Source organism: Carettochelys insculpta, chromosome 6 (genome assembly GCF_033958435.1).
Source record: "Carettochelys insculpta isolate YL-2023 chromosome 6, ASM3395843v1, whole genome shotgun sequence".
In the NCBI taxonomy this organism is placed as follows: Eukaryota; Metazoa; Chordata; order Testudines; family Carettochelyidae; genus Carettochelys; species Carettochelys insculpta.
In genome coordinates this window covers 7,581,473-7,593,800 of record NC_134142.1, presented here as the reverse complement: position 1 = coordinate 7,593,800, position 12,328 = coordinate 7,581,473, and the positions used below count along the sequence as shown (strand labels likewise).

At 48.1% G+C, this 12,328-nt stretch overlaps 1 protein-coding gene across 1 annotated transcript in view; it reads right to left on the bottom strand.

Moving 5' to 3' along the window:
- The window catches only part of ATL1 (atlastin GTPase 1), a 57,991-nt gene that overhangs the window by 28,108 nt on the left and 17,555 nt on the right, over positions 1-12,328 (bottom strand). The window contains exons 3-6 of the mRNA XM_074998514.1: positions 11,442-11,576; positions 6,869-6,973; positions 4,905-4,955; positions 3,386-3,442 (exon numbers count right to left, since the gene is read on the bottom strand). Coding sequence (XP_074854615.1) covers positions 3,386-3,442; positions 4,905-4,955; positions 6,869-6,973; positions 11,442-11,576 — 348 coding nt within the window. The remainder of the gene's footprint in view (positions 1-3,385; positions 3,443-4,904; positions 4,956-6,868; positions 6,974-11,441; positions 11,577-12,328) is intronic.

Genomic DNA, 12,328 nt, shown 5'->3' with positions numbered 1-12,328 from the left:
GGTTTGCTTTCCACCGGGGGTTGGGGGGGCCTGTCACAGCCGGTCATCATTCACTTACCAGCTGCCGTGGCTAGATACACTTCCCCCCGCCCCCGATGCACTCCAGCTGAGTTACCTGCTTCGCACTGAATGGGAAACGGATGTACGGATGAATCCAGTTTTCACCTGGGAACGGGATCTCCATTACACCACTCTTCTCCAACCCTCTCCGTCACTGGGAAAAGTGATTATTAAATGACGGCCCAGGTTCTGCAGAGAGGCAGAAATACCACTGGCCCCCAGGGACAAGGCGGAAGTGGGTGGTAGTCTATAGCTAGTCAGAGCTCTGACCAGGGCTCTCTCTAAGCTGAGCGCTTCGGCGCCAGCCCAGGAGAGAGTCAAATGCTGCCCTGCTCCTTAGCAGAGCACCCACAGCCAGCAGCGTGTGTTTCTACTGGTGGGGCACATCAGTGCATGTCTGAGTGTACATAACAAAATTTATTCTGCACATGGGTTAAAAAAAAAAAGGGAACCCTTGTTCTGACCCTGCCCACGTGACACGCAGGGCCATCAATGACATCCCAACTGATGCTCCATCAGTACATAAACCTGATCTCAAAGCCCTGAATCACGCCGTCAGCCCACAGGGAAGCACTATCTGTGATTGCCGCTCCTGCTTTCTCACTCCATGGCCCAGCTTGCTGCAGGGGTTCTGTTGGCACTTGAAGTGGTGCATAAGGGTGAATTCCATCCAAGGTATCTCTGGTGGTGTAGTGCAGGGTGAGCAAACGTTATACCTCAGGCCTCACTTTTCGTCCCTTCCATTACCAGGGCCCCCTCAACCTGCCTAACGTGATCCAACCCAAAAGAAATTTCAGTCATGTTCATATGAAGAAAGAAAACCTTTCAGCACGGGTAACGAAGTAAGTACAGACTGAACCTCTCTAATCCGGAACTGTCTCACCCAGCAACATCTGCAGTCAGGCATAATTTTAGTTACCCAGACAACCATTTATCATGGGTGTTGTCAAGTTTTCCATTGTCCCACAAGGTTTGTTTCCAGCCACCAGTTCTGGCTCTCAGTGTTCTGTGCTGTTATTTAGCTGTAAGTTACCCCTAAATGTCTTCTAAAAGCCCAGTAAGCAGTGGAAGTGTTGGTAATGCTGCTAGATAATATTGACCTCCCTTACATAAGAACATAAGAACATAAGAATGGCCATACTGGGTCAGACCAAAGGTCCATCAAGCCCAGCATCCCATCTGCCGACGGTGGCCAATGCCAGGTGCCCCAGAGAAGGAGAACAGAAGACAAGTGATTTATCTCCTGCCATCCATCTCCTGCCCTTGTTATGAAGGCTAGGGCACCATACTTTATCCCTGGCTAATAGCCATTTATGGACCTGACCTGCAAAAATTTATCAAGCTCTTTTTTAAACCCTAATAGAGTCCTGGCCTTCACAGCCTCCTCGGGCAAGGAGTTCCACAGGTTGACTGTGCGCTGTGTGAAGAAAAATTTCCTTTTATTAGTTTTGAATCTACTACCCATCAATTTCATTTGGTGTCCCCTAGTTCTTGTATTATGGGAAAAGGTAAATAATTTTTCTATATTCACTTTCTCCACACCATTCATGATTTTATATACCTCTATCATATCGCCCCTCAATCGCCTCTTTTCCAAACTGAAAAGTCCCAGTCTCTCTAGCCTCTCCCCATATGGGACCCTTTCCAAGCCCCTAATCATCTTAGTCGCCCTTTTCTGAACCTTTTCTAATGCCAATATATCTTTTTTGAGGTGAGGAGACCACATCTGCACGCAGTACTCGAGATGTGGGCGTACCATAGTTTTATATAGGGGAAGTATGATATCTTTTGTCTTATTATCGATCCCTTTTTTAATAATTCCTAACATCCTATTTGCCTTACTAACTGCCGCTGCACACTGCGTGGATGTCTTCAGAGAACTATCCACTATAACTCCAAGATCCCTTTCCTGATCTGTCGTAGCTAAATTTGACCCCATCATGTAGTACGTGTAATTTGGGTTATTTTTTTCCAACATGCATTACCTTACACTTACCCACATTAAATTTCATTTGCCATTTTGCTGCCCAATCACTCAGTTTGCTGAGATCTTTTTGTAGTTCTTCACAATCCCTTTTGCTTTTGACTGTCCTGAACAACTTGGTGTCGTCTGCGAACTTTGCCACCTCACTGCTTACCTCATTTTCTAGATCATTGATGAACAAGTTGAACAGGATCGGTCCCAGGACTGAGCCCTGGGGAACACCACTAGTTACCCCCCTCCATTGTGAAAATTTACCATTTATTCCAACCCTTTGTTTTCTGTCTTTTAACCAATTCCCGATCCATGAAAGGACCTTTCCTCCTATCCCATGACCACCTAATTTACATAAAAGCCTTTGGTGTGGGACCGTGTCAAAGGCTTTCTGGAAATCTAGGTATATTATGTCCACTGGGTGCCCCTTGTCCGCATGTTTATTAACCCCTTCAAAGGATTCTAATAGATTAGACAGACACGACTTCCCTCTGCAGAAACCATGCTGACTTTTGCCCAACAATTCGTGCTCTTCTATGTGCCTTGCAATTTTACTCTTTACTAGTGTTTCTACTAATTTACCTGGTAAATTACCTTAGTTTACCTTAGTTTGGCAAATTCTCTCATCTGGCACCGGTCAGGTCCCAAGGGTGCCAGATTAGAGAGGTTCCCTTCATGTAGTACGTAAAAGCATTATCAATTGGTATATAAATGTTAAGACACAGACATAAAAGCAATAACAGATTTCAACATTTTTAATATCTGAGGAGTAGCCGAGTTAGTCCACATCTGCAAAAACAGCAAGTCCTGTGGCACCTTATCCAGATATTTTGGAACATAAGGTTTCATGGGCAAAGACCCACTTCGCTTATGCTCCAAAATATGTTAGTCTAATAGGTGCCACAGGACGTCTTGTTGTTTTTGAACATTTTTAATGAGATGGATGAGTCTGAGACCCAGCAGCTGTGCCCCCATATGAAAATTCACATCCCCACAAGGGGTCCCACCCCCGACTTGGCACACCTCTGGTTTAGAGCAAACCAGGGCCAACAAACTTTGCAGGAGTCTCAGCCCGCCTTGTTCTAAATGGTGACAGTGACCAGGGATCTGCAGGTTGGGGAGACTTACACGGGGAAAGCATCCAGGTGTAGGATTTTGCAACAGAGCAAGGGAACAAAAAACCCTCTTGGGGCCTCAGCTCAGTCAATTCTCACAGTGCCTGGATTTATTCCGGTTTCCTTTCTCCCCATAGTGCATGCAGCACTGACACCTGCTGGTGAGGCCCAAAGGTCCCTATCAAAGCTCATCTCTGCTAGAGAATAACCTCAGCTGGAGCATCATGTCACTCACCTGGAAGGGTTTCAGGAAGGTTTCCTCCATGGCCAGCCTGCCGTACTCCGTAAAGAGCTAAAACAAGGAGCAAAGCAGGGAGGGAATTTTTAGTGTCAGTCTCTTGGTGCAGAACAGCTGGTCTAGCTCCAGGCCAGGGCTAGCGTCCCTGTTTGGCTTCTGGTATTGGTACTAACAGTCCCGTTTACATGGCCTTAGCTAAGGGCTGCTCAGCTGTGCATTTTCAGCTCACAGCCCAGAGATTTATTACGCTGCTGTTAGTACCAGCTGGGCTCTACCCTGACACACACACAATCTCAGCACAGAATTCTGGGTCGCCAAGTAAGGGCAGGTGTTAAATGTGTAAACAGATTGAGTCATCTGCCAGTTTGGGTGCTGCCATCCCTTCCCATGCTAAATTGACCTCTCCAAGCCCAATGCCTTGGACCATTCGAACATTGCTGGAAAGGAGTCAGGAACCAGGCATTTGCCCCGAGAGGCTTGAGTGATGCAGCCTGGGTGCCAAACATCCATTGGCTGAAAACTATGGGATTAGCCCCTGCCATCTCACCCAGACCTGGCTTGGGGTTTTTTCAGTATATCAACCAGGTTTGGCGGCTCTCCAACCTTCGGGATATTTCTTCTCCATGGAGGCAAAAGCAGCTCCACCTCCAGCCCCTAACAATGGATCCACATGCTAAAAACCCAACCTGAAAGTTAGGTCATACCAGAGAAATAAAAATGAGGGGGTTGGGAGAGGGGCATATTTAAAAAAAAACCCTCCACAGCTATTTGCCCTATAAATTGGGCTGCCCAGAACAACGCACAACATACAAAAAACCGGAGATCTTCCAGAGGGACTTTTGCTTTTCTTTCCTTGCACCCTCAAAATGGAAATCCAAGTCCGCCAGCCTACCCGAAGATTTCACCAGAGGAAGGATGCGGTGGCTGTTACTAAAACAGTTACTAAAACTAAACACACGCCCGATGACAATCAGGGCCGTACGGCCAGCAGCACCGGTGGCAAAACTAGGGATCCCAGTTCCAGAGACTGTCTACACTAGCACCCTCCTTTCGAAAGGGGGATGCAAATAAGACCCTTTGGGATATGTTAATGAGGCACTGCAATTCACTCCAGAGAATTCACTCCAGGCCTGAGCCTGTGCCCGCATTTGCCCTCCGATAACATGTACAAAAGGGGCCACCCTGACCCCGCCACCTGCCAGCTCAGCCAGCGTGTGCTCCCGTTCCCAGCCAGACGACAGGCATCTCGCCACTGACTTCTATGCTAGATGGAGCAGATCCAAAGTAGATGGGCTTAAATAGCTCACAGGAAACAGGGTCCACCCCCTTTTTGAGTATTGCTACCTGCCCATTCATTGCTGAACGATAATGGCTATGCCAGACGAGAGCCCTTTGTCATGCTGAATTTAAACACCTTAGAGTGCAGGAGGTGCGTAGGCTAAAATGTGTTTTTTTAAAAAGCACCATGATAGATTAACGCCCCCCACCGCGCTCCCCAAGGGCCCCAGGAGGTTACCTGCAAGTGCTGGAGATCATCTTCTTGGACATTCTGTGATAAGTTGTACACCTGCATTTCAAAGGAAATGTTTAGAGAGAGACGTAGCGTCCTGCCCTTCCTGTCCCGCAGACACGTGGCTTTTCCATGAGTGACAATAGGGCACAGAACCAGTATTATGTTGTTTGGCTTACAGGAAAGCCCAGAGCCGAGGTCTGTCAGGTTTGAGCACTGCACAGACATAGGGCATGTCTGTCCCTGTCCCGGTGAGCGACGCACCCAGCAGGCACTGCTGGAGCCAAGGCACGTGAGAACAGCTGCTGGCCCTGTTTGGCAGAGACCCACATGTGCTCTGCTCCACCACACACTCCCATACCCGTGGGGTCAGCTCTGCTCTGGACAGCACACCAGCAAGCTGGGGCCCCGAGAAGTGTGGGCCAGGCACTTCTGCGGGTCTTTTCCTGTTAGGCGGAGCAGGAAAAGCCAACACCCCCTAAAAGTAGGGGGACCAGTACCCAAATCATGGCCGCTCCCCTATGCACTACTCCTTGCCCTGAACCCCCACCTGCATGCCAGCCCTTCTCCCCGGGGCCTCTGCTCTCACATCACCCCTTCCCCAGAAGCTCCCGTTGTGCGCCACATCTTCTGCCTACACTCTGCTCCCCGCTCATCCTCCCCCTGTTGGTCACCCCTACGGCTGGTAAAGCGTGATGGGGTCAGGGCCCCCTGGTCTCCCCAGTACCAGTGCCCTGCCACGGGTGTTGAGCTTGGCAGCATCCTCACCAGCACTGTTCTCCCAGCTCCCACTGGCAGGCCCACACTGCGGCCTGGCATTGCAAAGGGGCTCAGAAATGTGTCCGCTGCTGCTGCTACTGTACTGCTCTGAGAAAGGCCTAGCATCACTGTCTGAGCGGCGCTAAGGGCTGACTGCCCTAAGCCCCGCCACTTCTGTGCTTGGCCCCACCCCTTCTAGGGCATGGAGCCAGGCTCCCCTTACACCTTGCCCTGGGCTCACACTGGCTGTCAGCCCCTCTGATGACTGGCCCCCTGCTGGACCCATGGCATGCTGGATGCCAGACCAGCAAGGGCCTGGCAGCCCACATTAGATGTGCTACGATATGATGAAAAACTATGACCACTGCCCCAAGCCGCCCCTCCTCACCCCTCCATTTTCATGATGGAGCATATGTGACCATCTGCTCTTGTTCCTGCCCGTGAGCCCGGCCCTGCAGCGCACGGACTGCCTCCACCTCCCCGTCAGCAATAAGAGCGCCGGCTGCCTTGCAGACTTCAGCCAAGTCCGGCAGGGACTGGCACACGTCTCAGCCACATCCCTGGGGAAACGCCCTCCTTCCAGGGGCCAGCAGCAGCCTTGTCTTCAGGGTCTGAAGGACAAGGCACCTGCTTGCATCCTGGCCCGCAGTTTGCAAGGTGAATTGGGCACTCCCAGGATGAGCAGGGCTACAGACAGGGGCACGCGCAGGAATTGAAGTTTGACCCATTTTGGAGGCGTATATTCTGTGCCCCCACCAAGGCCTGCAGCTGGAAGAGCTCCCCCACTTCCCCACACTCCTACCGCTGCAGTCCTGGGATGGACGGAGCTCTCACCGCAGCCCCAGGACCAGAAGAGTTCTAAGCCCCCAACAGTTACAGAGGGTGTGCTCCTTCTTGCCCTCCCTTGTGCATGCCCCAGCTATACAATACATTAGAAGTTTATTACTGGTATAAAAAGAGGTTCCTACAGTGGCCATAAAGAGCAGCTCGTCTCAGCATTGAGATACCCTGTAGGATTTCCTCACATTTCCTTCCAAACACGTCCCCTGGGCTGTCCCACCACTGGGGCTGTCAGTGGCTCTCTGCATTAGACAACTCTGCTCCCCGAGAAGACAATGACAAGCAGTAGAGTCAAACCAGAGCTGGCAGTTGTTTACAATCCCCAGCCGCTGCGTTTCAGCACGTGATGTGCGCATTCACCTCCCTGTTACCTGGATTGAGCTGATCATCGTGCTAAGGGCAAACACAGTGGCCGAATCCCGCAGCGTCGACTGGCTGTCAAACGTCCCCTGCGTGTCCATCAGCAGCACCGCAACCTGTGGCGCAGAGAGGTCAGAATTAGCGCTCTGCACTCAAGGAAGCTAGTCAACCAGTTTGCCCTCCAGCGTCACAGCGTGGTGGAGAAAATCAAACCATGACAACCCCATCAGGTTGGCTTTCTCTGTACACAGGCCTCGTGCTTGGACGAAATAAAGCACGGTGATAGGAGAAAAAAAAACAATCCCCAGTGACTGCTGATCTCCCAGTGGTTCCACATTATGAAGCATACATGACTAATTAAGCTTCGCCGATCTCAGCTGAAAGATGGGCGGGCCTTCGTTTTGGAGGGAACTTTTAAACACCACTTCCCGTAACCATGGATTTGGTGAACATGCCAACCCCCAGTATAGGCCCAGCCCAGAGCCCTCAGATGCTGCCCGCTGACTGCTCTGGGTGTTGGATTGGGCAGCTAGTGAGTGAAAACGTGCCATTCTCCAGTCAACCCTCCAGGAGAGCAGCCGTGTTCTGCAAGGGACTTGGACCCAAGAATCCGAAGAACATAAGATAATCCATGAAAAAGCCCGGGACGCTGACTGAGCATGCTCCTGTTTTGTTACACAGGGAAGGTTGAGTTATCAAAACTTTATACCAGGGTAGTCAATAGGCAGACCACGGGCCAAATCCAGACCACCACGACTGCGAAACTCTATTTATTTACTATTATTAAATTGGAAACATTTTCTTACTATCAGGAGGGTTAAGTACTGGACTAAACTGTGTAGGAAGGTGGTGGAATCTCCATCATTGGAGACATTTAAGAGCAGGTTAGATAAATATCTGTCAGGGATGCTCCAGATGGTGCTTGGTCCTGCCATGAGGGCAGGGGACTGGACTTGATGACCTCACGAGGTCCCTTCCAGTTCTAGTGTTCTATAATTCTATGATTCATGCTAAGTCAAACAAACAGTGGCCAATACTGGGTGTCCCAGAGGGAATGAACAGAACAGGTACTCATCAAGTGATTCATTCCATAGCCCATTCCCAGCTTCTGACAAACAGAATTGCCCATCCTGCTCATCCCAGCCAACCGCCATTCACGATCTATCCTCCATCGATTTATCTAGTTCTTTTTTGAACCCTGTTACACCTATCCCTCGATTTACAAACTTTCAATTTATGAATTTTCACTACTACAATGTAAATTTACATCTGTTTTTCAATTTACGAACATCTTTTCACTACAAAGAAGAACCAACCTTTGTCCGAGCATCTGCTCTGTAATTAATGAATGCGGAGGAATACAGCAGAATGCAGCGCAAGGCTGACATTCCCTCAGCTGCCCAGCTCTTCCCAGTTGGTTTGCGTGCTTCATTGTGTTTGTGTCATCTTGACTGTAAATTAGATTAATCTTCAAATATCTTTGTTATTTATGATCATCGTGGGTCCTAGATGTAAAAAAGTTTCTTCAGGAGCTGTCACTAAGGCCAAGAAACCAAGGAAAGCAACATCCATTGCTACCACACTTGCACTTTTTAAAAGGATTGAAGAGGGCCCACAATTGAAAGACATATGTTTGGCAATGAACTTGGCAGCATCGACAGTGTATACGATCTTCATGCAGTAAGAAAAGATAAAAGAAATGGCAGAAACGCATGTTGAAGGAGCTAGAAGTTGCATCAAATAACAAAGGTCAGAGATACAATAATGGGTAGATTTGAAAGACTTAATACATTGGATTGACAGCCATAATGAACGCAACATGCTTTTGAGCCTCCTCATCATGAAGGAGAAAGCCCTGTCTTTGTTTGAGGACCTGAAGAAGAAAGCTGAGGCAGAGAGGCAAGTTGGGGCCACCATCGTAACTTAAAGCAAGTCATGGTTGGTTTGAGTGCTTTAAAGTGCATTCACATTATCATAGTCTGCATGTTATAGGTGAAGCAGCATCTGCTGATATTCAGGCAGCTAAGATTTTCTCAACAGCACTGCAGCGAATAATTGATGAAAGTGAATATTCTCCAAACAAATCTTCAATGTTGACAAAATGGGGCTTTTCTGAAAAAGAATGCCTTCTCAAACTTTTACTTGAATGGACAAAACAAAAGCAACAGTTTTTAAGGCCTCGAAGGATCGACTGACACTACTTCTTGGTGGAAATTTGGAAGGAGACATGAAACTGAAGCCTCTTCTTGTTTACTATTCAGAAAATCCGAGGCTATTGAAAGGCTTAAATAAGGCATCATTACCTGTGGTCTGGCATTCTAGTTGAAAGGCATGGGTGACAAAGGAGGATGTTATTGATTACATAACAAGCTACCTTTCAGCATTCATCTCTAAATACTGTGATGAAAATAATCTGGATAATAAATATCTGCTGATCCTCAGTAATGCTCCCATTCACTCTATGAATGTCGAAGACTATGGTGATAATATTCAAATGGTTTTTCTTTTGCCCCCAAATACCTCTTCCATCCTTCAGCCAATGGATCAAGGCATCATAGATACATTTAAAGCTTACTATCTGCAACTGGTGATGAGGTATCTTGTATCTGCATCAGATGGAGAAGACAAACAATTAAGCAGTTGTGGAAGAACTACTACATCAAGATGGCTACAGAAAATATCACAACTACATCGGATAAAATTACTCTAAGTATCCTGAATGGTGTTTGGAAAAAGCTACTGCCAAAATATGTTCACGATTTTTGTGTTTTTGAGGGTGAAGTGAAAGATATTCAAATTCTGTTGTGCAACTGGCAACTCAAGCAGAATTCAATGAGGTAGACGATGATGTTCCAGACCTGTTATTGTCACATGATGAAGAATTGACTAATGGAGAATTAATTCAGCTGGACGCAGAAAGGTTATCAGGAAAGGAAGAGGAAGAATTGGATGAACCACAAAAAATGTGGGACACTAAAACACTCTGAAAATTCTCCAGTGCATTGGAGTCAGCTACACAAATTCTCAATGACAATGACCCAAACTTGGAATGGAGGTCAGCATGCAAGCGACAAATTCATGAAGCCGTTCGATGCGACCAAGAGTTATACAACAGGAAAAAGAGGGCTGCAGTACAAACTTCAATTCTATCATTTTTTCAACCCTCAGCCTCATCACCTCCTCCTAAACCCTCATCACCGTCAGCTGATCCTCCACCTTCAACCTCAAAAGCTGAAGCTAAAACCCCAATTAAGGAGATTTAAGTCACCACACAGCTGTTTCCGATGATGACGCAGATGACCCCATGAAACTAAAGTCAACACCACATTCTTCACCGCTATCTAAGAACTGACTAGTGGTAATAAATGTCATAAAAAGCAAAAAAGTAGCACTGTTCTTATTTTTATGATTATATAGTATTGTAACATACACGGGAAAAATATTGGGTGATTTTTTTAGGGAGTCGAGAACCAGTCAGAATTTTTTACATTGGAATTAATTGGAATTTCATTTCCAATTAATGAAAATGTATGTCAGTGGTGACAGATGGCAGAACAGGGAGCAATGGTCTGAAGTTACAGAAGGAGAGGAGTAGGTTGGATAGTAGGAAAAACTACTTCACAAGGAGAGTGGTGAAGCACTGGAATGCGCTGCCTAGAGAGGTGGTGGATTTTCTATCCCTAGAGGTTTCCAAGTCCCAGCTTGACAAGGACCTGGCTGGGATGACTTAGTTGGGGTTGATCCTACTTGAAGCAGGTGGCTGGACTAGATGACCTCCTGAAGTCCCTTCCAGCCCTATGATTCTATGATTTTTACCTTACAAACAGTTTTCATGGAACAAATTATGTTTGTAAATCAAGGGATAGGTGTATAATCTTGGCCTTCACAACATCATCTGGCAAAGAGTTCCACAGGTTGCCATAATTATGTAAAGAAACACTTCCTTTTGTTTTAAACCTGCTGCTTATTCATTTCATTTGATGACTCCTAGTTCTTGTTATTGGCTTCTTCTCATAACACACTTCCTTTATTTACTTTCTCTACAGCAATTATAAGTTAATAAACCTCTACCACACTGCCCCTTAGGCATTTCCTTTCCAGGTTGAAAAGTCACAGTCTTATTAATCTCTCCTCATATGGAAGCCCTTTCATACCCCTAATCATTGCTGTTACTCTTTTCTGAATCTTTTCCAACAACCTGTTTGGAGGTAGGTTAACCACATCTACACAGAGTATTCAAGAGGTGGGCAGTACCATGGATTTACATGGGAGCAATAGGATATTTTCTGTCTAATCATCTACCCCTCGTTTCATGACTCCCATGTTCTGTTGGCTCTTTTGATCAGCCATGGGGGTCCGGAAAGCAGGAGAGATATAGCGCTAAACAGAATTTGTTCTCGCTCTCTGGATAGAGACGTAGAAATTGCGCGGTAGGTGCATTAGAAATTGCTAAGCTCTAAGGCACATGGCATCAAAGACCACTGCAAGGGAAAAAAGCAGAACAGCAGTGTTCAACTCCAGGGTGGGGGAACCCAAAGGCAGCCCCCACACAAAGGGATGTGCTAGCACTGGGCACCCGCGTACCTTTTTACCGTCCGGTTTGTCCACCAGAAAGAGTTCGCTCCATATCTGGATGCCAGTGGTCTCCCGCTCGGAGCCCCCTCTCCACGAGAAGCCTGTCAGGGGCTCATTGTAATCGCCCAGCCAGTCGATGGATTCCTGCAAGCAGGGAGGGACAGGATGACCAAAGACCACTTGCTCGGGTTCTTCTCTTCACCTCCGTCCCAGGCTGACTCGCACCCAAAGTTTGCCGCCAGGAGGCAAAGATTCCACAGCCTCCCCATATCATCAGCTGGACTTGAAGAGACACCGGAAGGAGGGGCTCGAATCCAGGAGCCCCTCCCACGTCCCTGTGACAAAGCGGCGGCCACCTAGGATTGCACGCCTGCTGCTGACCCACGTCGCACCCCAGGCTGGACAGAACTGTTCTGAAATCCCAGGCCCCAGCCCGCTGAGCGAAGGGAGACGCTCCAGGAGCTGTAGGGCGCTGACTGCACACCCCTCAGCAGTACTGATTCTGCCCAGCAGAGGGCAGTAGTACACTTACATCTTAGCAAGGAGACAACAGGGCTGAGGTGAACTAGCCGCCAGATGCAGCACCGTGCCCCACCTGAGGCAGGCACAGGGAGGGGCAGGAGCCAGTTACGCTCAAGCACCAGCCTGCCACGATGGAATTCAGAGCAGCTGAGGGGCTGCTCTAACTTACACCGTTCCACCTTGGGCTCAGACTGATGTCTCTGCCCTTGCTCAGTCCTCTGCCACAGAGGCATCTTCCAGGAGATCCTCCTTCCTCGACACCCCTTTCCGAGAGCTGTCTCCCTCCTTCTCGCATCCCCCAAAGACTCAGCCTTCCGGAGAAAGCATATGGGGAAAGCAAAAGCTGCCTAAAGCCCTGAGGTCCATGGTCAGCT